This window comes from Limanda limanda, chromosome 1 (genome assembly GCF_963576545.1).
Source record: "Limanda limanda chromosome 1, fLimLim1.1, whole genome shotgun sequence".
Classification (NCBI taxonomy): Eukaryota; Metazoa; Chordata; class Actinopteri; order Pleuronectiformes; family Pleuronectidae; genus Limanda; species Limanda limanda.
Genome location: NC_083636.1, coordinates 41,138,782 through 41,166,715, shown reverse-complemented (window position 1 = coordinate 41,166,715; position 27,934 = coordinate 41,138,782). Strand labels below are relative to the sequence as shown.

The following is a 27,934-nucleotide window of genomic DNA, read 5'->3' as shown; positions in this document are numbered from 1 at the left end:
GACTGTCAGGCTGCAAAGATTCTTTTGAAGTTCAACTTAATGAGATTTCCCTAGTTTTTTTTTTAATCTTAGAGATGTATTTTATTCGGTACCTGTTCCCATGTAAACACTATTTACTAGATTGAAACTGATATTAAGTCATTTTACTTAATGGTCCCCAGAGGCAGGTTCGAAATGTGGGGAGAACATCTGCAAATAAATAAGAACAGACTTTACTCCACACATTCTGTGTCCCACCACTAACACACAAACATTCTGTGACACTGTGGTAGTCCATCCAAATATTTTTAGAAAAAGACCTCTGGCTTATACTTGCACATCAACTAGGTTACCTCAGCTGGTGTACGCCTGGTCCTCTAAACAAAACCAGCAATATAATATGCATGTGCTTTGGTGCAAATGACAAAGATCTGAATTGCTACAGAAAACAGTCTATACTTATTAAATTTAACATCTTTATTGTGTAGGAAAAAAAAGCCAAGAGCAGAAAATAGTTTCTGAACCATTGTGTGGTTTAAGTGAAGTTTCATCCATTATGGGAAGCGGAGGAATGTGCTGGCCAATGACAGAGAGCACCAACATTCCCAAAAGGCTTAAAGGCATGAGAGGTCAGCTGGCAGGTGGTAGGGTTCCTGTCATGTCGCCGTTGCCTCAGTCGCCCACGTCGCTGTCCTGGTCTCCTATGAGCCACAGGAAGTGGAAGCTGAGAGCCAGCAGGGCGGTGCCCAACAGGTCACCCAGAGCGGTCAGGTAAGGGATGGAAAAACTGTCTGGGTCTTTGCCATTCCGCCACATTGAATGCACCATCCAGTCTGAAATACACAACAACAGCAACACCTGAAAGAGAGAGAAGGAAGCATGGTTCAAAACAAAGCAGGAACAAAAAATCCAGTTAATGCTTTTGATTATCTGAGCTTAAGGAACAGTTTGACATGGTTAGTGCTCACATTTAGATGTCTCTCTCTTGTCTGCAAGGTAAATATAATGGGGGGGGGGGGGGGGGGGGTCGTTCCGCAGTGCAAGCATAGAGTTGCTGCGTAATGACTCGTGCACTGTATTTCTCAGAGGAAGAGTGCATATTGATTGAGTGGATACAAAGATCTTTAAGAAACTTAAACTGTGAAATGTAAAACTGAGGCAGCCAACAAAGCGAGGGAGTCTTTTGGGTAAAGCATTGATGACCAAGTAAATGAATAAGAAGTACAAGCACTAACAAGTTCTCTAGTATCTTAATTTGTAATATGATTGACTTGTATGTGAATGTAAAACATGTCAAAACAATGAGTTTAATAGAATTTACACATGCAAAAAAGTTCTGAAACTGGTTCTCGTTACTACTAACTTTGCGCTAAGGCCCAGAGTCACTTAGATTGTGCATACATGATGCTTTTGTAATTAGATTGCATGTATATGATGCTGTGGTGTTAAGTATTAACTTCATTCTAACAATCATTTCAGCTGCAACCACAATGGAAAGTTCACCTGCAGTGTATCAGGATAAAATATTAAATCATTCTATCACAGTGTTTCTAAATTCTTATATCACACTTGATAAAACTGGATCCACTTGATCTCCATCACAGCAGAAGTTTTCTCTTACAAATGTGCTCACACGTTTGCATTGGGCTCACACAGCTTTTAGACCCCTTTCAAAACAGTTAACGGATCACTTCTCGCTTCCATATGGATCTGTAATTCTCCAGTGTGAAGCTACTCTGCACAAATCTTCACTCCGTGGTCGGTCTTTTTCCACCCCTAAAAAGTGTCACCTCTGTGCTGCTCTTTGCAAACATGTAACAAAGGGGCCAGAGGCCTCTTAGTTGTACAAAAAGTACAAAATCTATATTATTTTTCCATATGTGTCTGATGCTTACTGTAGGTCTTACATCTCAGACAGTTCATAGGCACATAAAGGCCTAAATACAATAATCTGAACTTTATGATAAAATGTAGTTTTCTGATTGTATTTAAACAGAGCATCAATATCCCTGTAAATGGGGCAGGTGCAGATACAGCCGGGTTATAGCTTTAGTAAAATCATCTTGGGAGAAAATAATACAGTTCCTGATAATTGGCACAAACTATAATGATATAAAAAGTAACAAATAAAGCCCAAATAACAATAAGGCTCATGATAATAGCTGTATTTTGTTACTTCATTGTGTAATAATTGATTGAAAACATAAAGCCATAATGTCAGATTGGACAAATTCTACTTAGAATTTTATTCTCCACGAGCGTTTAAGCAATCAAGACAACAGATGTTATATTAATTCTACATTTATATGAATTAAGAGACCACGAGATTCACTGGCCTTCCCGGAAATTCGCGCTACACGTACACGCGCATGACCACACCGCGAAACAATGGCACAGTAAGAGGCTTTATTGTCTGGGCAGAGACTAGTGTTAATACTTAGCGTGCCGTTATTTGAGTGTATGTTGGTTTTAAGACCGCTGTGTCTATCTTATTTTGAAAAGCGCACCGTAACGATCCGGCGCTTCCTGTTCTGCATTGTTACCATCAGATCGATTTTACAGAGATTTGCATCTGTTAAAAGATACATCTCACACAGCTGGTTTGCCTGCTTCACCGTAAGATCGTCTCTGACCGTGTTTGAGGCCTCCTCCGATCAGTATTACTGCATGTTTGCCCTTTTTCTCTCTTCTCTTTTCTCATATCTCCTAAGCCTACCTACACACACGTTCCCATATATATATGTATATATATATTAGTGCTGTCAAACGATTGAAATATTTAATGGAGATTAATCGCATTTATGTCACGTTTATGTGTGTCAACTCACGATTAATCGCAATTAATCCCAAATTTTTATCTATTCTAACTATTCTTAATTTATTTTTTTTCCATAATTTTACTTTCGTTTTAATGCTCTTATCAACATGGAAAAGTGGATTGGCTTGCTTAATGCAAATGTTTTATTTTATTGAAAAACAACATTGCCAAACAGGGCGGTACAAAATAAAATTATAAAGTGCACATTACAGGCAAACAAGGACTCTAGTGCAGTTAAACCATGGCTTAATAATTAATTTTTTTCAAGTCTGCTGTGAACATAGCAGTCAGGCCTCTTATTTCAGAAACAATGAACCGTAACAGTTAGGTTACCAATAAAATGTAAGCGTACTACTTCTTTATTTTCAGCTACTCAAACAGACAAGCAACAAATTAACAAACAAACAAATGACATCATGTGAAAGTAATCTTGAAGTACCAATGTAATACCAACAAGAGAATCATTGAAAACAGGTCAGGGTCTTGCAACTCTTTTCCTTTTTTACACCAAAGTAAGCAGTTATATGGTGATAAACCTGCAAAAAAATGCAGATGACTCCTATTCCCAGCAGAGGAGTTTACCTCCGTTTTTTTACCCGATGCGTCATGTTCGTCACAAACACAATGAAAAATACAATTTCTAACATTTCTAGGGCTGCAAAGCAGCACTGGGCGGGCCCGAGCACATGCATTTTGAAGCGTTGCATGCGTTTTGCCTGAAAAAAATAAATAATGACTGAGGAAATATTGACATATAGAGCTGTTCAGGCTTGGACTCTGATCATGAGACAGAAGTTTGGTGGTGATAGGACAATGCACAGTGGAGTTATGCCAACATCGTCTCCTTTGGCGAAGGATGAACCTTTGCCGCACCTCAATGTTTACACGGTTTGAGGAAATGTCCCAATTCTGAGAGAGAGACGTCACCTTTGCAAGACATAAAGATTCCTTTGAATTATGACCACTGTCACTGCAGGAGTGGAGTTGTTTCTTTACGGCTCAGCATCAAAAGATTTAACGTCCATGTATGTCCGCGTTACAGAACATTGGTCAATGTGAACACGTTCCAGTGGTCTCAGGGGGGACCGTTGAGCCATTTTGCGACGCCCATTGAAAATTCCTTCAGAATACGTACATTTTCACCACTTTCTAACTTTCTGCAATTAAGAATTTGAGCATGGTAAAGCGCTCAAAAAGGCAATTCATTTGCCTGAATAATAATAAATTATCAGTGCTTATGATATATAAAAGCGTTGTATGAATGGGTGGATGTAGTGTAAAGCGTCTTGAGGTTTCATCAAAACTATGGTAAATGGTTTTGTATTTATATAGCGCTTTTCTAGTCTTGATGACCACTCAAAGCGCTTTACAGTACAGTTTTACATTCACCCATTCACACACACATTCATACAGTGCATCTATTCGCAGCACTTTGTTACTCTATGGGGGGCCATTCGGGTTCAGCATCTTGCCCAAGGACACTTCAGCATGCAGATGGGTCAGACTGGGGCTCGAACCTTTGCCGCATTGGCATCGGATGGTGGTGGACCACAACCGAGGCGGCGGCTGATGATGTATTCTAACTGCTGGCAGTGGACAATGACTGTGGACTATAGTGGATCCGATCTTGATGCTGGATCATGATCTTGCTGGCTGCTGACCAGAGACTATGATTGCAGCAGGACTGCTTGACATGTAGTATTGAAGTTATCCTTCAAAATGTTTACCCTCATCGATGCTGCTAAAAACTTTAATCCTGATTGTAACTCAGGTTAAAAGAAACATGATTTGGAACAACACTAAATAAGTTAACAAATAGTTGAATAAATAGTATTAAAAGTTACCTAAGTTAAGTTTATATTAGTTATAAAATCCATGATTTAATCTGATTAAAATGTTTAACAGATTAAAATGAATATCAAAAGTAATACAATAGTTCTCCATATTATTAGTTTTGAAAGTTATATAAAGTGCACTGTTGCTTTAAGAAAGCACAGTTGCAAGAGCCAATCAGAACCAAGGTAGTCTTCCTGCACCGGTGAACTGCAGGTGGAAGAGAGAGAGAAAAAGAAAAGACTCTAGTTTGCAACCAGTGAGCTAAACTAACTGAAAAGACTGGATTTGTTTTGTGGTAAACTTTTATCTTATTTCTGAAAGTGTTTTGAGTTGTGTTCTGTCTACGTCGGTGGACTGTGGTTTTGTTTTACATTTGAAAAGTTACTGAGAGTTATTGAGAGCGCACGTGGAACTGAGCATCTATTTGGCATCCGTGCTAACGTCCTAGCTCCACGCATGCAGAGGATTAGATGGTGAGCTTCCCAGCGAGTAACCACACCCTTCCCAGCGATGTAACCACCCTGAACGGAGTCCTGTTTCTATCCCCCCCCCCCCCCCAAAAAAAATATTTTTTCAAAACGAGTTTTCCACGAAAACTTATAAAATTATTTCTTTCTTCGTCGAAGTTGCTTGGACACACACACTCTAACCATAAGCCTCAATGTGCTAGCATGTTCTGACAACCCCGTTTTCGATTTTTTTGGCTCATGTTACCCTAATGTTAATACCACAGCAACAAACTATATCTGTAGAATACAGCATGAATGGAGCAGCAATAACGACATGGAGCCTTCAGTTCCTCATCCAGACTGCATCTTAACACAATTTCAAGTACAAGCATTTCTCTGAGTGTAACTGCATTTTAAAGTGCATAAAACATACATTCAATTATTATGGTGTCTCTTTACTTCAAACATTATCACTCATAAAGAAATATAAACATTTACAATATAGACCTATTGAACATTGGCTTATAACTGGTCTTTATAAGGCACAATAACAATACATGACTTAATTACAGAGTCTGTTTGTGTCGGAGCTGAACTACACCCTGTCTAATGTAAACAAAATACTATCTCGACCCGCCTGCAAGACGACGCGCAGGTAAAATAAACACCTATACAGGCGAATGTAGCCCCGCCCACCTATTGGCACGAGTGTCCCACTGCACAGCGGAGTTTCTAAGTTTTTTCCAGTCTAAGTAGACAATCAAAACGATATCAATATGTCTCAATGACACTTGTGGTGATCAAGTGAAGCTTTAGGAGCTAACGTAGGTGACTCTCACCCACTACTAACCAGTAGAATACAGGATGAATGCAGCAGCAATGAAGACACGGAGCATTCAGTTCCTCATCCAGACTGCATCTGGCATGTGGGAGGACGTTCCCCCCAGAGAGACAGTACGGGGTGCAACTGCTCCAGTGCCAAACGTTCCACCTGTGTGCTGCAGTCGTTCACTGATTTCTCTAATGAAACATAAACCCACGTGACTATCACGTATATTAGTAGGAAATTGGAATAATCTTTAATTACTGTTAAAGTCATTAAATACAATATTTTGGGGCATACCACATATATATATATATATATATATTTTTTTTTTTTGCTGGGCGCAGTTTTTGGCGCCCCCCTCTGAGTGGCGCCCTAGGTAACCGCCTATGTCGCCTGTAGGAAAGACCGGCCCTGACTACACACTGAACTGGATTAACACCATTACATTCTCAGTGTGTTTAGAATGTGTTCTTTTGACATTTGAATGTTATGCTTGATATTGATGTATTGCATTGCATGCATATTATTTTCCCTGTGTTGGTTAAGCATATGGATGTGCTGTGCTAATGCTATCCAGTAACTCACTGGTTTAGCTGAGGTATAACATAGGAAAGTAAAACTAGATGTTTAAATAGGCCTGATTCAAAATAAATTGAGAACTTAATATAACTTGTTATAATTCTGTTGTAGTGATATAACAGATAACTCAAATAGAAACTAAACAATAATATTAAGTTACAGTTTAAAAACCAATTTAAACAGGAGTCAAAATAGAATTGATAAAACCCATAATAGGAAAATGGTAAATCTTTCCTTTTGCTAAAAGAAAAGGATTGAACTTGTATGTAACATGTGTGTTATGTTAGTTGTATTGTAAATGTGTTATATGGTACCTATTTCTTTTTCTTTCAAAAAACTACTCACTTTTCTATTCTTATATAAAGAAACCGGCATTTCAACTAACTCTATGGTCTGTGGTGTGTTCACTATATTTAATATTTCCACTGTTTAACTATTTTAATGCTCCAACGAACCTAGGAACTGGTCCTGATAACCTACTTAACTGCAACTAGTAGTAAGTGTTACATGATGATGTTTTCCTACACTTGACATCTATTGCACTTCTGTCCGTCCTGGGAGAGGGATCCCTCACATGTGGCTCTCTCTGAGGTTTCTACGTATTTTTACCTGTTAAAAGGGTTTTTAGTAGTTTTTCCTTACTCTTGCTGAGGGTTAAGGACAGAGGATGTCACACCATTTTAAAGCCCTATGAGACGAATTGTGATTTGTGAATATGGGCTATACAAATAAAATTTGATTGATTGATTGAACCGCTGACCTTCAGGTTGGAGGACGACCACTCTACCCCTCAGCCACAGCCGCCCAGTAAAGCACTATATAAATACATCATATCTGTATGGTTTTCATGTGAGATAAGAACGCAGGCTTCAAAAGCAAGCTGTTAAGACAATAAAGACCTGCATTGTGCTGAACCTAAATTAAAAAAAATGTATACATATCTAAAGTCTAGCATTGATCCATGCTTATAAAAATCAGGCTCAGAGTTATACAGCTTTACAAAAAAACTTCAGTTGGTATTGAACCTATATATTATGTGCAGCCCTTAGCCTGATAATTAGTGTCTGATATCTAATCTGGCTGTGCAAATACACTAATGGCAAAGCAAATGAAATTATATGAGTCATTTCTGCAATATCAGTAAATGAATATGGCATAATAGGTTTGTAGTTTTCCATTTAAAGCAGATTTCAAGCAATTTCCCCATGATTTCACAGTCCCGTCAGATCAACAAAGAAGCTCATGAATTATTTTGACATGCAATGGCTTGTCTGCTTTTTGGTATAACACAGTTTGCAAACCCTGTATTCAAATTAAAACACTGAAAGGAACATTCTGTTTAATGCACTCAAAAGCAATCTCTTCCTACTAATTATGCATATTAAGTGAAAGTCTGGGTTCGAAAACGTTCAACCCTTACAACCCCACGGGCCTGTGTCCCCCATGCGATGGAACTATATGCGACTGAACCCTAACCCTAACCCTAAAGCAGCTCTACTGGCAACAGACTTAACAGACTTAGACAGGTGCAACTCTTCCTCTGCCTGGGAATAATGTTCCCTGTCTCCATTAAAGATTTAGGAGCAAAGCAAGAATCAGACTCACGCACATGTACACCAAATAAATTCTTGAAATTCCAGACAGATCATGGGACACCTGAAAAACTAACAGCACTCATTCATTATTCAACTCGCTCCTTTGTAATTATCTTGACTGCAGCCAAATAAAAATGTACAAAAGTCAGATTCCTTTGGGAATTTCTGGAAACCGCTATCAAAGAAGTCAAAGGATAAACAACCCCGCATCATCTCCTGCACTACAAGCACAGGACCTGTCATAGGGACTTCCTACTGACAAGAAATTAATATTTACCTCTGTAAAACAATCAAAATCAACTGTGCACTAACATCTAGCTTGTAAGGGTGCACAAATGAACTTGTGCAAAAGTTCACAGTGCAAGTGTATATTATGTAGTTACAGACATGGTGATTATATGATGCTCTATACAGAGAACAGGGACTACTACAAACATGTTTGTATAAAAAATATACACCTATTTTTCATATTTTCTATTTTGTCTAAGACTTCCTCAAAGTCTTCCTTTTCCTGCCTTTTGCCAATTAACATCCATAGTTTTTTAACTGTCTCTGTCCACATTCTTTTTTGGGCTTGCATATTATATGACCACTCATGTACATTCAACAGCAGTAGTGTCTCAGATTCCGTGAATAATAGCTTGTCTTCTATACAAGTAAGCATTTGTAGCACTGTAAGATGCAGAATTTTACTGAAAAACAGCTTTGAGCAAACACAACAGGGTCTGCAATACTTGTAATTGATTAGCCATTTTGTGTTCTACACTGGTAGCCGACGCTAAGGCAGGTTGTTTTCCTCCAGGAAAGGGGTTATCTGCAAATTCCAGGTGGCTTGTATTTGTAATGTGGCGTTAGACTTGAGTGCAACTATAATACCTCGTCACTGCATGCGAATCATACATGAGAATGCACAGCCAGCCAATAGAGCAGACATTAACCCAAGCAAAACATTATATTTATCAATTTGCGATTGTCGAAATTATAGTATAAATCGAATTTAAATACTCCAGTATTCCATTATAGTTTCCAGAAGGCTAATGCTGGATGAGGGTGTGGTCATAAATATTTGCAACATAGTTTGTTGTAATTTCTGTAAATGATCAACTAATGCAGTAAGCCATGTCATTTCACAGGGTTACCATACCTCTACTTGCCATTGTTTTAGGGAAATAGATATAAACACATCCAGCAGACACAGTAGACAGAAGATGCTACAAAGTTACTTAGAGCTGGGGTGAACTGGACGATTGGTGATCATTTTAAAATATGGATTAGTGCAGCTTTAAACAATTCTAAGCACCTCGGTCTGCAGTATTTTTTTTTAGGTTAAAATCAATCAAAATAAATCTCTTTCAAGCCGCATTAATGCCTGCTATATTAAGATTCTGGGCTGTGAAATAGGCCCTTGAGTTTTGAAACTTTTATGTGGAATGATAACAGACAATTTTCGAAACATTAAGCTTCTCACTGGCATAACAGTAACAGTCGGCAGGTGCTTACCTGCAGCATAGCAGCAGCCAGGTAGACCGACATAAAGATGGGTGTCAGAGTCGTGTGGCCGCTCTTCATCAGGTGGATTGTGTAGAGGAAGATTAGGTGACCGGGAATCACCAAGAGAACGAGCACTTGGGCGGACCTGTGATTGGCTCCTGAAAACATACAATGCAAAGGATGGACGATTAATGTTGCATCTGAGAGAGGCAAGAGAAAAATGTCGTTGGACTATTCTCTGTAAAAGACAGAATTGAATAGCTTGGTGACAAATCTGCCACCCACTGTCCTCAGGATTCAGTGTCCTGTGGGCTTTATAGTCCACTTCTAACAAGGAAATAATTAATACCTGACAGGACAGGAGGAGACAGCAATTAACAGCCTGGTAGGACAGAGAAAGAGCAGATGCTAAGCAGAAAAAGATCTCAAAATCACAGTTTCAAACTTAAGTTAGAAGTTTATTAATTTAAAGCCTGATTATAATCTTGACAGCATGACCAAACTCACTTTTATCATACTTACTTCTGTAAGCCAATTAGTTCATCAGCAGGCAACAGAGTATTAATAATAGCTAAATTAAGTCCTAAGCAAACTTCACACCTATCATATCAACTCTTGTTGAGAGTTAAGGGCAGAGGATGTCACACCTTGTTGAAGCCCTATGAGACAAATTGTGATTTGTGAATATGGGCTATACAAATACAATTTGATTGATTGATATCAGAGCTGGACAATTCTCTTATTGCTGCCAAGAGAGTGTAAAGCTACAAAATCACAGGGAAGAAAAGCACAAACCCGAGGACACACCTTAGAACCCCACACAGAAAATGAGGTAACCTTCTATTAAGATGTTGAATAACATTATAGCTGCTTTCACACATTTACTGAACTCCGCAAACCCTCCTTATTTTCTTAGGAGTAGGTGCATGTGTGAACGCAAAAGTCAGAGTGAGAGGATCAAGATTATCTACAGACTTTCTCCGCCCAGCCTCCTTGTACAAAGTCTGTATAAAATCTGGGTAATTCTACGTGAGAACACAGCGCTGGATTCACAGCGAGCAGGTGAGAGGTCAGATGCTAAATGAAAAAACAAACAAAGGCAAAACAAATATGTGAAAAGGCGGAGACGCACATGTAGAAGACACCGAAGATGTCAAGAGAGTTTGTTGCGCTAAGGAGCTGACGACAGTGTCTGTGTGTTGTCAAGAAAATCATGTGATCTACACCATCTTGAACTTTGTCATGTCTGAAAACGGCTCGTGTTTGAGCTATTAAAGGAAGTAGTCTAGTATTATCTATTAGCATCTCACAACAAACTGCTACATTGCAGATGGAGATGTCATCCCCATTAAGCCCAGTCAGCTACATAGCTAATGATTTACTTAAAGACAAATTTGTTGGATTTGAATTAAGTGCCTGGTGAGTTACCATAGTGAGCATGTATGCACATGTACTGACCTGTTCCCCAAAATGTTCGGCAGGGGTAGTAGCAACCCTTGGCCTCTTCAGGAACCTCCCCAGGGGCATAATGGAAATGCAGGTGGGTGGAGATCCTGCTTGACTGAATTGCCACCAGGTTACCCCCGATACCTGCACATGAGAGAGATGTTACATATAGCAAGGTAAAAGCACTGCATTTATTTTATCATTAATTAATCTGATGATTGTTTTGTCAATTAATTGCTAAAATATTTAGACTTCAAAACATCAGAAAGCTGTGAAAAATCTTTTCCACATTCAGAGCTTTGACTGTATCCCCTTCTCCGTCAATGGTTTCACTGGGGCATTCTAGTAGAGTAATACACGAATGTCTGTATTTGGAACAAACATCTCATGAACCGTTCATCTAATCGGCTTCACTCTTTTCGTGTCTATTATAAATTGCCCAAAAAAGTGCATTGCTGAGTTTGGTGCAATTTGTAGATGTTACTCCTCATATTTTTATGACATTTCTAACATGACACACAAAACTGAAGAAAAAAAAAGAAAAAAGATCTCAGGATGAAAAAGTGATGCCACACATGTACAGGACACTGACGAGGATGACAAGAGAGCCTCTAAGTTTTGTGAATATTGGATTTTGGTTCATTTTCTATATTTGTGGCTAGGGTTTGATTTATTTCCTGTCCTATAATGAGCAATAATCTGTGTATCTTCATGCAGCACCAAAAACAATGGGTGAGACTAGCTGCATATATTTTACACTTTGATACATTTATTGATACAAACTGTATGAACAGGTGACCAGAACTCTGCTGCAGTCAGTGGGGGCCGGGATGTCTGCATACAGAGTTGAACATGTCTTCTTCTAAGTCATCAGAAATACCCAGCAGTGGTAAGTAACTGGGTCAAACTGTGGGTCAAAAATCCCCACCAGATCAATTTAATGTTGTTTTTTATTTCACCATATCGCACAGACCGAGACCTTTACAGGAGTAACAGGAGCTGATCTCCTTCATGGAAACAACATTCATAGAATCACTACCTCTTTAGCAGTAAGTCTTTAAAGTAAAAGCACAACGTTTGTTTGGTTGCTGCAATGGTTCTTATTGAGCTGAATTACAGAACCTTTATTTTGAAAGTTAATAACTTCGGTCTGAAGAATGAATCACAGAACAGTTCAGATTTTTCTTGGGAACTTAAGTAAACTTTTAGCTACCCTCATATGGAAACCTGGCAAAAACATCTGTTATACCTGATAGACCTACAATGTACAGTAGATATCAAGAATAGACCTGGTCGCTGGTTGTATTCTACATGACCAGGCCATGCAGTGATGTTATCACATCCCCCAGAGGTACTGTTTAAATTACCTTTTATCTATTTTTACATATAGTTAGTTAGTTAGTGTTGTTTCACTTACAATGATATATGGTTCTATTTTAATAACATTAGGTGGAGCACAGCAGGTGCAAAAACTGCAGCAAAGAGAGTACAGGGGCTACTGTGGATGAAAGAGTCCCTCAAGAAATTGCTTATTTCCATTTGATGTATTACCGTGTTACTGCTGAAATTCCACTCAGTTAGTTCTTGTTGATACTCAAACCAAGTGCAAAGTCTGAAAAAATTCTTCTTCCAAAATGCCAACTCTCTTCTGAGCTCATTCAAATGAATCTCCCATCTGTTTACACTTCTCCTCACCAAATAAACACTGTGCACTCTGCATTTGCTACTAAAATATGCCACAGATGCCCAGAGTCTATTTTAAAGTCAGGAAATCACCAAACTGTGGGAGCGCTGTTTGTTGTGTCACCACAAAGATAGTACAATTATAACACGTATTATTAGTTTCATTACTTTCCTCCCTAATAGCTAGATACTTTTGAGTTTCAGTTTTCAGACTGCTTCAACATTGCTTTCTAGTAAGTGGTCCCTAATGTGAACCAGTGCTGCACTGTTATTGGAGGGATGTGGGAAAGTTGACTGGTGTTAATTGGTGAAAACATTTCTTTCACAAACAATAAAAAACTAAATACATCAATAACTAGATTTTTCTTCAAAAGTGAAAAGATCAAATGATGTTCCTTGTTATAAGGAACCATTGCTGTTCTATTTTCATAATGTGCTATTTTAAACATCCCGCAGATGGGCAGTCATGCAAATGTGGGATACCATCTGTACTCACAAAAGACAGGGCTGCTTTACATTTACAAGCTGCAGCTATCACACTTCCCCTTCAGCAAGTAACACACGCACTAACTTCCTGTTTCTTTCATCCTTGTAGCCAGTCTGGTGACTCAGCCCTGCGGGAGAGCTATCATACTTGCCTATAAACAACACATTATTAGAATGATGGGTAGAGAGCAGTTTGGAAGTGTGCTTTTGTCTGTAAAAAAAAAAAGGTCTGAGTGAGTGGACCTGAGCAACATTAGAAAATGGTTTTCTTTATTCAGAATCTTAGAAAAATGTTTCATTCAAATCTTGCTGTGCAGAGGGTGAAAATATACTCCACGTGTGGTTGGCTTTGAGCCAGTAAAATGGTTGTGTAGTGTAAGCAGGGTTTGGGTTACATGCCTCAGACCCCCGCCCCCCCTGTCTGCCAAACAGGCCAGTTATTGTAGCACGCTTATTAAATAAGAAACTCCCCCCACCTCAGGGTGGCGTCCACTTATTTCAATCTATTGTAGCTCTTTGTCTGCCTATTGACACTTTATTAGGCCATTACAGGCGCTCTCACTGGGAGCATAACTTTGTAATGAGCCTATATACTGGCTCTGCTCGGTCTGACCTCATCCCCTCACCTCACACTCCTGCCCCCATAATGTCAGGGGTCCGCCAAGTACAAGTGTGTCTAGAGAAGCTAAATACACTAGTTCAGATACCAAACCTGTACAGTGCTCTGAGTGGTCATCAAGACTATAAAAGCACTATCCTTTCCATTTATATAAATTCAGCCCGAATACCAAACCTGTCAACTTCACTGTGACTACAACCCTTCAAGAAGCTGCACAAAATATCTTCAGATTAGGGCTGCTCAATTAATCGAAATATAATCGTGATTACGAAGCAGCGCAGCGTCCACTCTCCAGCGCGCAGCCGCCCGGCTGTTCACAAAGGACCCGTGTGTGTCAGCTCACGGTTCTCCGCTTTTTGTTGTATGGAACCCGTTCAATGTCGGGGTTCGGGGGTAAATGATGATGGTCCTCATAGCCCCTCCCCCAACCGCTCTCTCTCTCTGTGTGGTTGTAGTGGGGGGGGGGGGGGGGGGGGGGCAGATGGGGACATTTAATATTGAGAGGAAATTTCAAAGTTCTCAGTTACAAAGTGTTTCTATGGAGAGTGTTAATGTTGCCATCATTAAGGGTTTGAATAACCTGGCAACGATATCCTGCATGGTTTCAGGGAGGAATAAGACACGCAGCCGTAATCGGTATTTACCGGAACCTGAAGTGACTGGTACTTCCGGTTAGTCATTAAAAAAAAATAAGGGCACATATTAATAATCGTTTGAATAATCGTGATTTCGTTTTTGTCCAAAATAATCGTGATTATGATTTTTTCCATAATCGAGCAGCCCTACTTCAGATGTTAGAAAACAGCAGGAAATCCTCTGCAGGATTCCCTACGAGCGAGAGGGCTTGTTGATGATGCAAAAGGCAAAAGATGCAAAAAGGAAAAAGGAATATAATATCTCAGGATGAAAAGGCAGAGCCACACACGTAGAAGACACTGATGAAGATGTTAAGATAGCTTTTGATGATAAGGACCCACACCGGTGTCAATGTGCTGTAAGAGAATCTCCTGCTGCGTTGTGCATGTATGAAAAGCAAACTTCAGAGAAAGTCTAGACCAAATTCTACGGACATCCTTCATCCTAAAACTGCTTAATATTTCACCTTTTCATCTCCCATTTTCCATAATTATCGCTTACTCCCAGCATGACCATCTCGGTTTCATTCTCTGATATACAATTTAGAGTTATATGGATTATGATCACCCGAAAGAAATGCAATTTGTGTGTTTGAATATTAATATTAATATTTTGCTCTTATTTTAATGTCAAATTATAAAGGGGGCAAGAGCATGGAGGGTGTTCCCACAACCTTAGCAGGGGGCAGAGGTATGGTGAAGGAGGTTTGGGGGCACTCTGGCTTATTCAGGTCACCGGGTCTGACAGAAGGAATGAGGATAAGGAGATGGGGAGGCAGCAAGGCTACATCGGGTACAGCAGGGGGTCTGTGCTCCTCTCAGCCGAGCTGCTCAGCCCTGAGGGAACATCTTGGCCTGCTCCTCTCCAGGCCTAATGTTATTGTGTTTATTTGAACAGCTCTGACAGAAGATAAAACATAATAAAATAATAACCTGTAAAGAAACAAAGTAGAGAAAACTCATCTCTAAACAAATATCGCGGGGAAGAGGAAAGGGCAAATATGCCAAGATGAAAAGCAAAAGATTAAAGACTCAGCTGGAGGAAAAATACAGAACAAGACGCATTACATAACATAATATCAGTTCAGATCGATGGCCTTTATAAGGACACCTGCAATTGCAAGAAAAGCACTAACACCATATCTGAGGTGATATACTGTAGCTAATGAAATTGGCAGAATAAGAACAAGTATGACAGGAAATTAACTGGCAGGCACTTTCTTGATTCCAGAAAACCTTTTAAGACCTTATCTAGTAATATAATTTCATCAGCCGTAAAAAAAACCTCCATTGCCAGAGAACTGGATGAAAAAGCTCTGTGTTGAAATGAAAATATTGGAGGTCAGAGTGGTAAAAAAAAAGAACTTTTCATTTAACCTGTCCTCTCTTATCAAGGTGTACACATCTCCTTTCTAATCCCACATCCACACAACATCATCTCACCATCTCTGTTCTGTCTGCCCTTTGTTCGCTTGTAGTTTTTATTAGGACATGACCCACCTCGCCTTTCTGTTGACCAAGCTTAGAATGCTGTAAATCAGAGATGGAATGAAAGTTTGGGAAGACACTGAGCACACAAAATAAAATGTAATCAACCTGATAAGCAAGCATACACTTGACTCCCCAGATATTTTGTGTCCAGGATTCGTCTCAACAGAATACCTATTAGAGTCTTACTCCATCTGATTAAATGTTGCCCATTAATGAAATATAATTAAAATCACTTCTGAGCCCTGTTAGCCTTGGCTGAGCCTGTTAGTGGGATATGGAAGCTGGAGGAAATGGAGAAGGACAAGTTTTATGAAGTGGAGACAGATGAACTGCAGCCAGCTGCCTAATTGGTAACCTGTAGGTACCTGGAGGTCTTCTTTAAAGTAACGCTCATTCATCCAGGGACTGTTGACAAACACATGTGCTTCTTCAGGTTTCGCTTTCACATACATTCACACCTGGGAGCTGCACAGCACAAGACAAATATACTTTGTAGCGTGTCATCCATCTTGTTTAAACGCCTTTTCAATTTGTTTTCTTGGTGAGTTTAAACCTGCATTAATTACAAAATTGAGAAGTACACACAAACCACACACACACAATAACAGTTTCTCTGAAATGTCCAGGCTTAACAGCTTGTTGTTGTCCAACAACTATGATGCATCACTGCTGCTCATTAGGCAAACTTTCAACTAACCACTCCAGTTTACTATGTGTCTTTTCTCACCACAAATATTTAAGACCTGATTTAACAACAAATATAACAACAATATACACCATATGCCCAATCTTTTACTCCTGATGTACAGCACCGCCAAGTGCAATGCAATACTATCTCTTTGTTTCAGACCAGCAAGTTGTAGAAATGCACTTCCCGTCTGAGCACTGATGCTTTGCTCAGTAACATTGTTGGTTCAATGCTATCTTGAGGCAGGGGAAAGACAGCATTTCACACAAAAAATACACCCACGATTAATTAAGAGACTAAGGATAATTTACCGATTATCGTGTTGATGTTCATCCTCAACACAAAGTATGTCACTATTATGTTTGATTATATCAAGGCCTATAGTTACAGTGAGTATTCTTTCTCCATTAAATCACCTACTGTCAGTCTGAGCAGTCATTGCTTGAATCCACATCACATGCAAATGGCACAGCTGCAGAATTGATTCAATATTGAACCAGAACATGGTCATTGAAGTGACATCCTATGACTGTAGTTATAGAAACAAGGTTTTTTGCTGAGCCTCAGGGAGGGGCATCTGAGTTGAAGAGGAGGGGGAGATGGACAATTGTGAGAAAAAGAAAAACTGTGAGGTGAAAGTGGCATGTGCACGCAGGGCGCAGGCCCATGCAAAACAACTGAGCACCTGTGATTGTATTTATAAAGAGTTGTAGAAAATAGTCACATATGTGTATTAGTATATTTTAAGTCGTAGAGAAAAATGCTTCAGAGTTACAAGCTTTAGATTTCTCTCCTACAAACACAACCTAACAGTTACACCTTCACTAATTCTTCATTACAGGTGCAAAAATCCTAGGTTATGAATTACAAATTAAGAAACTCCTGCATAGTCCTAAAAACATTCAATCCATGTAACAAAGAATGTGAAGTCATGGACAAAATGTACAGATCCACCAATCAGTGAGTCAATGAAAGATGCACATCTGTAAAATATTTTCTTTTTTTCCTCTCAGGTATTATTTCAGCACAAACAAACAAATGCAACTGCTTGAATCTGCCACTATGAGTCACAAATACGTTTTTTTTTGTTTCACAAGCTCCAAGTTTCATTTGTTCTCACTTTTGCACCAAATAGTGAGAGGGGAGCCAGATTTGTGTATCTGTAGAACCTGGGGCTTAGTTCTTTATTTTCTTTGAGTTTTAATGGTGGTTGGCAAACCACCTTATGCATCCAGTGTTTCCCTCATCATCACCACAAATTACACATTCCTTTCTACAAGTAAAAATTCCATTGTCACAGGTCCGCCTTTGTTTTGCAGCAAATATACCTTCATACATAGTAGAAGGATTACGCAATTCAATTTGGGTGCATATAAGGATTAGGGGCAAATCCATTTAACATTGTGAGATTTTTTTTTATCTTTATTGATTTCTCAGAGATGATATATGGATCTTGATGGGAGGAAAATATACTGTTTCTTTCTGAGCATGTGCAATTTAGTGCAGATTAAAATAAACATTTGGATCTAGTGAATTTAAATGGGGTTTCATAAGGGGACTGTTGGGCCTTGGCGGTACAGTACATTACACTGAGTATACACTCTGTGGTATGTACTCAGTCTAGTTACAAAACTTGCGTCTTCTTCAAAAGGTGATTTTCGGGGCCATTCACTACGTAAGACACTAACACTAAAAAAACGATCAATTCTAAAGTATAGACATTCTGCTTAGTTGTGAGGTTCATTAATAATGGTCTCACTAACTTTTCCTTTTACAGTGGTGGGAAAATAGAGTACATTTTTGCTGATGCCTGTGGTAAACAGGGAGTGTAACAAATCTGGAACTGGATCCATAATGCAACTAGGATTCTCTACTGAGCTCTCCTATCATCGCCTGAATGAAGAGCACTGTGTAAAACTGTCTCTTACCTTAAAAACCAATGTGGACAATTTTTATACCATACTTTTATATCTATAATCAGTAATTATAGATTTGAAAACCATGCACATGGGTTACAAACTGTGGGAAAAAGATGTAGTCTGAAAAAAATCATTGATAATGATAATATTCTCTGCAGCACAGTTCATACTCTTTAGCACTTTAGCTATGGAGCTTGTATGTGTGTAAGAGATTATGGGAGTACATGATTCTAGTTCGATACCAATGTGGAATCCGGAACACAACACAACACTGTAACGTTGACTTGTGTGAGTTCTGTGACTTTAATAAGCTAATAAACTTTGGTCTAGTCTTTGACCAATCTCTTCTTTTTGGTTCCTGCCACAGGGGCAAGCAATTTCAAATCGAGGAGCGATGCCTCAAAGCCTTTAAGAGTGAAGGAGGAACAAGTGTCAATTCTGACTCACCGTTGATGACCGGGGTGTACACCACGATGCCAGCCAAATTTGGGTCAGATACTGTTTTGTCCAAGATGAGACCTCCAATGCTGCAGAACACAAAATGATTATCTCATTAACTGGTGTTACTGTGTCTGTGTGAGAGACGGATGGAGAGACACAAAAAGAGGGCGTGGAAAAATAAACCGAACATTGTCTTCATGTAAATGTGTTCCTGAATGGATTGGTGTGCATCTCTACACAAAATGACACTAAAATGTGTCAGCAGCTGCATTGAATGAGAGACAAAATGTACAATGGAGGATATTTCCGTTGCTTTCAGCTGATGTGTCCAGACACAATTTATGTTTTTTCCTCTCTCTTCTATTACAGCCTGAGAAATATGGTGTCACCTGCAGTGTTGAGAGAAAGTGTTGAGAGAAAGGTGCTAGAGGGAGTGAGTGTGAGTGAGCGAGCGAGCAAGACAATCATTCCCTTCCTGCTGGCTGTATCTTTAAGGCTGCCAGGCTCAAGGGTACTGGGGTGTATGGGCTGCAATTTTTATTGGGGATGAGTCATCAAGCAAACCAGACATCGGGAGTCACAGATGCAGATTAGCTATTCCTTCCCCTTTCAAAACTAAATACTCACAAACACAGGTCCAAAGACAAACACACACACCTGCTGATGACCATGGCAGTGATGACTGGCTCCCATCCGGAGTGAAGCAGGGTGCGGCTGGCTGGGTGCTTGGAGGAGATGACGATCCACAGAGGAGTGAGACACATGAAGAAGGCGCAGACCAGTGACGACACGTACGGATAGGAATCTGGGGAGGGGAAGAAGCGTTCACTTTTCTTGTTCCATCTTAACTTTTTGGGTGGAGGTTAGGAATCCACTGCAGCATGTGTTCAGGAAATTGTAAGGAAACCACATTGGTGCTGCGTCACTAATGGTATCCAAATTATATGTTTTCAATACTTAATACTCAAAACTCTATAGCAACCCACAGCTCAGTGCAAAACAAATCCACACCTGAGGATCCACTTTGGGACAAGGACCCTGACAACAGAAAACTTCATCATGATCCAAAAAACACAAAGGATGTGCAGGACATCAAACAAACAGATGAAAAGTTTATCACATAAAATAAATACATTAATTCCACAAAAATCTTTTGATTCTGACATAATACCAGAGAGTGCTGATGCGTTTACTTTCTTAGTCTATCAGTCGATCAAGACAATATGACAAGAAATAAAAGATTAGGCCTTAAGATAGTTTGTTCATCATCATCAGAGAAAAAAGAAAAATAAATCAGCAATACCACATAAATAAAATTTACTTCTAAGGTCTACTTATCTTTGAGTCATGTGATCATCATTTAGGTTTTACTTTGTTGAAAGTTATTTCATATAACCCGGCTGGGCAGATATCAGTGATTCCTCTCGTATCCTAAACTTCATTCATGGTTGTGACACTGTCCCTCTTATGAATGGCTCTGCCTCTGTCTTATGAACGCGCTCAGAGATGGATAAGAAAACCCAGAGTTAACTGAGACAGTTTATAATCTAATCTGGGATCTGGGATATAATCTGGAAACAGTCTCAGATTTATAATCTTGTAGGTCTTATAGCTGCAGAGCAGAAAGGGCCTTGTGTTCAGTTTGGGGTATAATGGGCTCGAGCAGACTTTAAGTTTGGGAAGAGGCTGCCAAATATCTCCTTTGGCTTGGAAATGACAAGATGGTTATGAAGGAAGAAATGATGGTCTCAATAATGATAAGTAGTTCTATGCTTTATGGTGACAGAAGTGCGCACAGCATGAGTTTGCAAATGTAAAATTACCAGTGAGAGGAGTAAGGTGTTTCTCGGCTTATTGGAGTAAACCATGAATCCCCAACAAGCCTGACAGGGCTTTTCTAACTGAGATATTCTGTGTGGCATCGAGGCCAGACACACAAAATTATATTTTACTGGGATGCTGCTAAGCAGCTTAAGAGCCGGACAGTTCCCTCAAGGCGGTGGAGACCAAACAGAGCTAAAAGAGAGGAAACACTGGACTTGTGTGTTCGTCTGCAGGATGTGTAACCAAGCTGATATTTGTTGGTACATTAGGCATAACAACTTAATAAGGTAAAAATAACTCTGTTACGTTTATAGCTTCTTCTACTTCCCCGAACAAATCTATTTAAAACTCTGATGTGTGTGATGCCATGTTTTTTTTTTTTTACCTCTCTTTATCCAAGAGCATGATCTTGCAGTTTGAGAGCAGGACCTATTGATTTCACTTTCAGATGTTGTAATGCTCTGACCCAAAACACTGCACTCGCACTCAAACATCACTTGCTTGTGGTTCAATTTTCTTTGCCCACGCTGATTCTGTGCACGTGTGAAATGTCTGCTCTCAGATTTCTTGTTCTACCCTCATATCTTTTTTGTGCAACAAATCTTTCAAAATTCCCCAACCAACGGCCAACATTGACATTCCATTGATTGGGCAAAAAAAGATTGAATCCACACAATACTGTGAATGTTCACAAGCACTGGCTCTATTTCTTGGTATTTGTTCTCCATGTCAGGCTTCCATTATTCCTGCTTCTAGCCATTGAGGAGCCCTCTCACTGAAGCACTCTGTAACAATCCTGTGCATTAGAAGCACTCTATAAATAAACTCTGGACTCCACTTGGCTCCTACAGCTGCTATGTCTCGCCAGGATCTCATCCTGACTCAGGTGGTGTAAGATCTTAGCTGCATACATAATCATGTGATTATGTGATTTAAAATCACTGTACTCTCATGGTCATTGCTAAATGAGAGTACAGTGACCAATAGTTCCTATTTAGCTACAGAGTGTCAGAATGACTGGGCTCCAGAACAACAGAGCCACTGTCCAGACAATGACAGAGCCAGTGATTCTCACTGCACTGCCCTGAAAGTGCATTTGTCCTACAAGTCGGTACCCAAGTCTGGGTGTGACATGAAACCATGGTGACTTAAATTCTGTCTAAATGAGGAAAAAAGATGGTCTGTGTTGCAGAGTGAGGCAGGAGGGACCTCTGCTGGCTGGCTGTGGGAAGTTTATCATCCACAACAACACACAAATTACACGCCTTATCTTTGCATCATCCTAACTGAACATTGACCGAACTGACATTGTTGTAAAAACATTTATGATTTCATATGGTTTGAAGGTGTGTCACTTCAGACCAAAACCTCAGAAACTAAATCATGTATCATTTCAGCATCAACATCGTAGCATTACTTATAGACAAAATTGAACTTAGACTCATGAGTCATAGCCAAATTCTGATGCAATGGTTCCAAAACTAGAGTGAGAACCCCTGGTGGAGGTCATGAGATCCTGAAGGGGGATGATTTAAGATGATATCTAAACATCAGATACAATTTTAAGAAAGAGTAATTTAGCTGTAATTATTACAAAAAACTGGAACTTAATTTTAAGAGAAAACGGCCTTTGAATTTCTTTGTCCTCATGTGACCCCTGATATTTTAATGACAGATTAATAACAGCATTCAGGTGCAGCAGGACAGGCAATTATTGAATATTGAGCGTTACTGAGTATTAAACCACATGACTAGGGTGTCGCACTGTGTCACACTCACTACAAACAGTTTTCAAATCAAGTTCAGCATTTACAAAAATAAATATGAACATAATTTGCAAAACAAGCAACGTTTTCCGTAGACCCCTCGACCTCTAGCAGTTCATTTGTGTCTTTTATGCCACAGAACAAAATGATTTGTCACTATAGTAACACTAAGTGGCGCGAATCAGATTTTTTTCCCCTTTGTGACCCAGATCTGATTGTTAAATGTCTGTAAACAGCAGAGATCACATGGAATCTGATCGTTTCAGATCAGTTTGGGCCACTTTCATGTGTGGTTCTAAATCTGATTTTTTATTACCTCAGTCTGAACAGCCATGTGACCCTTATCGGAATTCAATGCGTCTTTTAGGAAACTCTAGATCAACATTCCTCATCATTTTGTGCAAGTGAGGGGGTGGGCGGGAGTTACCCAGAGGAAACAAACATGGGAGAAAGCTGCGACAGATGTCGTCGGTGGCTTGACCTAGTGGAAAACATCTTGGAAAGTTTCATTGTCAGTGGCTTTGAAGTCTGTCATGCACCATAGAGAGTGGTAGCAGTTTTCAACACCAACGACAGCACTCCAGAGAGGAGGTGACGGGTTATGATGAAAACCTGCAGACTGTTGATGTAGTCATGTATTTGTGTGTGACTGCAGCAGTCTTTTGAAAGGCAGTAGTTATTCACTTACCCAGGCACTTGTAGAGGCCCTGACTTATCCAGGCCAGGATAGCCAAGGTTATGAGATCACCAAAACTGGCAGCAATGGGTGTGGCTACATTGTCTGGGTTGATGCCCGTCTTTTTGGAACCCACAATCACACCCACCATGATGAAACCTGAACAAGACATGGGAACGGTGAAGCACTTTACTAATGGTGATTAAATTACTGGTAACTTTCAGATGATGTCATACACACAGCCTTTGTTGGTGTTTTGCAACCATAACTTCTATGTGGCATAAGTTACAGTGACTGGAGGGAGGACAAATGTGACCCAGCTTCTGTGTCACTGTCAGTGTGAGTGTTTACCCTGCAGCATTGACGCGATGAAGGCTGTAGCCACGCTGCTAGAGCACAGCAGCACAGCGTGGCTCATCTGGAACTTCCCCTCTGGGATCCAACCAAGAACCACAGCTGCTACAGCTGCCAGGAAACCCACCACAGTGGCCTGAACCTGGAGCACAGAGGGAAGGGGCATTGTCTTCTGTGCACTTTCAGTGGTTAAAGAAAACAAGAATTACCAGGTATATGAAAACACGCAAATGGTACTTAGAGGATTAGTGATAACCACACCTCCAGATATACACAGTGAATCATCTATGACATAACACCTTCTGGTGACATGTTGGGTTACATATCAATCACACAGCTCATAAAAACACTATGATGTTGCATGTGGATCTGTGTCTATTAGTGTGTGTGGGTAGATACCACACAAACAGTCAGAGTGAAATCCCACCTGGTTACACCAATTACCTTCAGCCAAACCTAAGCTGTTGTCAGACATGAAACTACGGTGAGTTGAGTCTGGACTCTCTCCAGAGTTTGCTTTTCACACATGAACAACACAGCAGGAGATTTTCCGCTCGTACGCATTCATGACAGTACAGAAATCTCCGTAGTGTTCTGGTGAGGGGTGGTGCAGCAGGCAGAAGCAGGAGGTTTCAAATAAATTCCACTGCAGACATCACGTGTTGTTGCTTACAGCAAGTCAACGCTAGAGTTGGCTCTTATCACCAAAAAAAACTCTTGACATCTTCTTCAGTGTCTTCTATCTCTATGGCACTTCTTCTTCATCCTGAGATATTACTTTGTTTACTTCTCTATTTTTCTTCCATCGCTTGCTAGCAAAATCATTTTTCAATCAATTAACCTCCCTCCCCCAACTCTATGGTGTTAAATCCTGCGTAAGATCTCCTGCTGTGTTCATACATCAGCTCCTCTGGAGTTTCTGCATACTTTTGTAGCAGGGAACTGAAAAAGTCAACAGAAAGTCCTGAGGCTCTCAATAGGACATTTGCGTTAACACATACAGCCCCTCAGGAGATTGTCTCGAGGATCTCGGGAGTTCAGTGTGTGTTCCTGTACTTATATCTATCTAGCGTAGAGTGAGACAATTTTGGGAGAGAGTGTGTGTGTGTGTGTGTGTGTGTGTGTGTGTGTGTGTGTGTGTGTGTGTGTGTGTGTGTGTGTGTGTGTGTGTGTGTGTGTGTGTGTGTGTGTGTGTTTGTTTTATTACCTGTTTCAGTGCCAGGTTACCTATGATTAGATTCCACTTCTCTATTGGAGAATCCATCTTGCCCACATTCACCTGTGTGGGGAGTAGAGACAATTTAATAAAAACCAATAAAACAGAGTAACAGTCCGTTTTTCCATAACTCCAACCAAACAGAAATAAAAGGTAAGGCGCACAAAAGTAGCAGTTAACATCACAAAAACCTGAATACACAAAGAAAATGACCTAATTTGAATATCAGCCTCCAAATATGTGACAGCCTCAAAATTTCACTCGACTCAACAGGACAGAACGCTAGAGTTACGGTAAAAGATAAAATAACTGTATTGACAGTAAAACATATTGTTAAATGAAACTTTGGGAGTGTGAAGGCCTGGCCAAAAAATAACAAAAGATCTGGACCAACTATGCAGTGGACTGTCATGCCCAGAAACTTCCCCCTGACCACCAGAGTGAATTTTTTTTATATTTGATTGATGTATTTTGATTATAGATTCTGTAAATGTCGGGGATTCTGAGAGGGACATTAATGAAATAATAATCAATTATATTCATACAGAACCTTTCATACATAAAATGCTGCTCAAAATAAAATCCTAAACACATATAATAAAACACATATAATATGAACACGTTAGCAATAAAAAAAAGACTTAACATATAAAAAACATAAAACTAGTAAAAAGGTATAAAAATAAGTTAAAAAATATATATTATTATAATAATAATACAGACAATGCAGTTAAAAGGTTAGAGATACCCTGACGTTCTACTCCTCTTATGGATTAAGCTCCCAAAACACTGAATACCCACCCTGCTGCCTTTGTTGTACTAACACCACTACATTATGACTTTCCACCCCACCAGTCTGTAATACTGCTTCCTGTTTGTGGTCTCCACGCCCAAACTAAGACAGTCTTTTCTGAGACTTGATGAAGCTAAATAGATAGAGCTATAGAGGATGATGAATAACTCTAACTTCCACTGACATGTAAATTAATTAATTCCAATTAATATTGCTTGACAGATTAGGCAGGAGCAGGTTAAGATTAACAATTTATCCCCCCTCCCCCGACTCTTCTACCTCTACACCAACCACCATCACAGCTGAGTCACCAATCTCAAATATGCAGACGACATAAACATAGTCAGATTTATCACCAACAAGGAAGATCAATACTGTGGGATGTTGCCCATACAGTCACCTGGTGCCAGGTCAACATGTGTCACAATTTGTTGACTTGAGCACAAGTGAACAAATAATCAAAGATCACCCTGCAGCGCACCACCACACGTGCACAAAAATAACCTCTGACCCCTCCCATTCACCTCTACACCTGTTTCAACTAGTAAACAAATCATCCTTTTACAAAAAGATGTTTCCCCACAACCATCATGACGTACATGCGCTTTAAATAATCTGCACTGTTAAGTATCTCATGTCTTTGTGTAGTGTGACCACTGTTTGTCATTTTTCTTGTTGACGTGACCTTTTCCTTATTTTATCAGAATCAAAACACTATAACTCATTTCAGAAGTGAAATACTGGATCATATTTTTAACTGTGTCCTCAAATTGAGACATTGGGTTGTCAATTTATTTGAGCCACTATATTCAGAATTTGACATCTGGAAAATTTAAGAAATATACGTCTTGAGTCACTGCAGAAGACAGATGGCTTGTAGTGTACCATATATGTGTGTGTGTGTGTGTGTGTCTCACCGCTGTGGACAGCCTGGAGGCCAGAGTCATCTCCAGGTTTCCCTTGAGGCCGAGTAGAGCAGGTACAAGGATGAAGATCTCTGTGATATACCGGAACGCCTCCCAGTGCTGTGGACGAAAATGACACGAACTTTTTAAAGACTCCACTCTCAGTTCAACATATTTAGCACTGAAATGCTGAGATATCATTTGGCTAAAGCAAATGCCTTGTTTGCATGTGTAACTGAGAATGTGTAAATTAATCCAACAGAGTTTGTTACTGTTGTAATGAGCTTGTAATTTAAGTCTTTCACAATTACTAACATGCAAAAATTAGTACTTGAAATGCAACTACTGAAACTCATGTACACAATCCCCTAACCAATCAGCAACACCAGAAGCACACCTCCTGCATTACAGTCACTTTTTTAAGGAGAAAAACACAGTTTCTGCAAACTAATACATACAGTTCTCTACATGATTAAAATCTCTGATGTGGCCGACTGTCTGAGTCTATCTGACTCAATCAAAAACAAATGAACCGTTTTCCATGAAATTTTGTGGATGAGTGGGGCATGACCCTAAGAAGAACCCATTACATTTTGGAGCTTATCCAGATCAATGCATCTCTGGACACCAGTTGCCCGATTGTTTTACATGTATGTCAGAGCTGTAAAGGCCACAGATGAGGAAACTAGAAGAGGTTGAGGTCAAGGAGTTAAAATAACAGGAGGACCAGGGAAAGGCAGGGACATATATCTCCGACAGGATCAGACCTATATTGGTTTATAATATGAGTTAAATTAAATATTTTAACATTGTTATTCCTTCCAATCATAAACATTGTTTTGTAAAGTTCCTTCATCCAGCTACATTTAACACTATATAAGAACAAAGTGACAGTAGAAAGTTGCAAATTTACCTTAATGTTTAGGGAAGACAAAAAGCATCCAATAGTGGTAAATTGATTGAACCTGGTTTGATTCGATTGATTGAATGATTTAGAGGCACAGACCTGTCTATATATTAGAGTAGAGTTATGTCACCAAACTTTTACATGTGCTTGCTGCACTGGTTATTGTCTAGGACAGCAAACATGACTTTCTGTTTTGATGGACAAAAAACTGCTGATCTACTGGGATTTTCACGCACAACCATTTTTAGGGTTTACAGAGAATGGTCCGAAAAAGAGAAAATATGTAGTGAGCAGCAGTTGTGTGGACAAAAATGCCTCGTTGATGTCAGAGGTCAGAGGAGAATGGGCAGAGTGGTTCGAGATGATATAAAGGCAACAGTAACTCAAATAACCACTTATTACAACCAAGGTATGCAGAATACCATCTCTGAACGCACAACACGCCGAACTTTGAACAGATGGGCTACAGCAGCAGAAGACCACACCGGGTGCCACTCCTGTCAGCTAAAAAC

At 39.7% G+C, this 27,934-nt stretch overlaps 1 protein-coding gene across 3 annotated transcripts in view; it reads right to left on the bottom strand.

Moving 5' to 3' along the window:
• Nucleotides 1–438: 438 nt before the first annotated feature.
• Nucleotides 439–27,934, bottom strand: part of slc41a2b (solute carrier family 41 member 2b) — a 29,947-nt gene continuing 2,451 nt past the window's right edge. For all 3 annotated transcript variants that reach the window (XM_061077167.1, XM_061077243.1, XM_061077096.1), the window contains 9 exons: nt 26,528–26,635; nt 24,809–24,880; nt 23,599–23,743; nt 23,260–23,406; nt 19,639–19,786; nt 18,988–19,067; nt 11,032–11,163; nt 9,583–9,731; nt 439–837 (listed from right to left, as the gene is read on the bottom strand). In XM_061077167.1, coding sequence (XP_060933150.1) covers nt 652–837; nt 9,583–9,731; nt 11,032–11,163; nt 18,988–19,067; nt 19,639–19,786; nt 23,260–23,406; nt 23,599–23,743; nt 24,809–24,880; nt 26,528–26,635 — 1,167 coding nt within the window. In that variant the 3' untranslated portion in view covers nt 439–651. The remainder of the gene's footprint in view (nt 838–9,582; nt 9,732–11,031; nt 11,164–18,987; nt 19,068–19,638; nt 19,787–23,259; nt 23,407–23,598; nt 23,744–24,808; nt 24,881–26,527; nt 26,636–27,934) is intronic.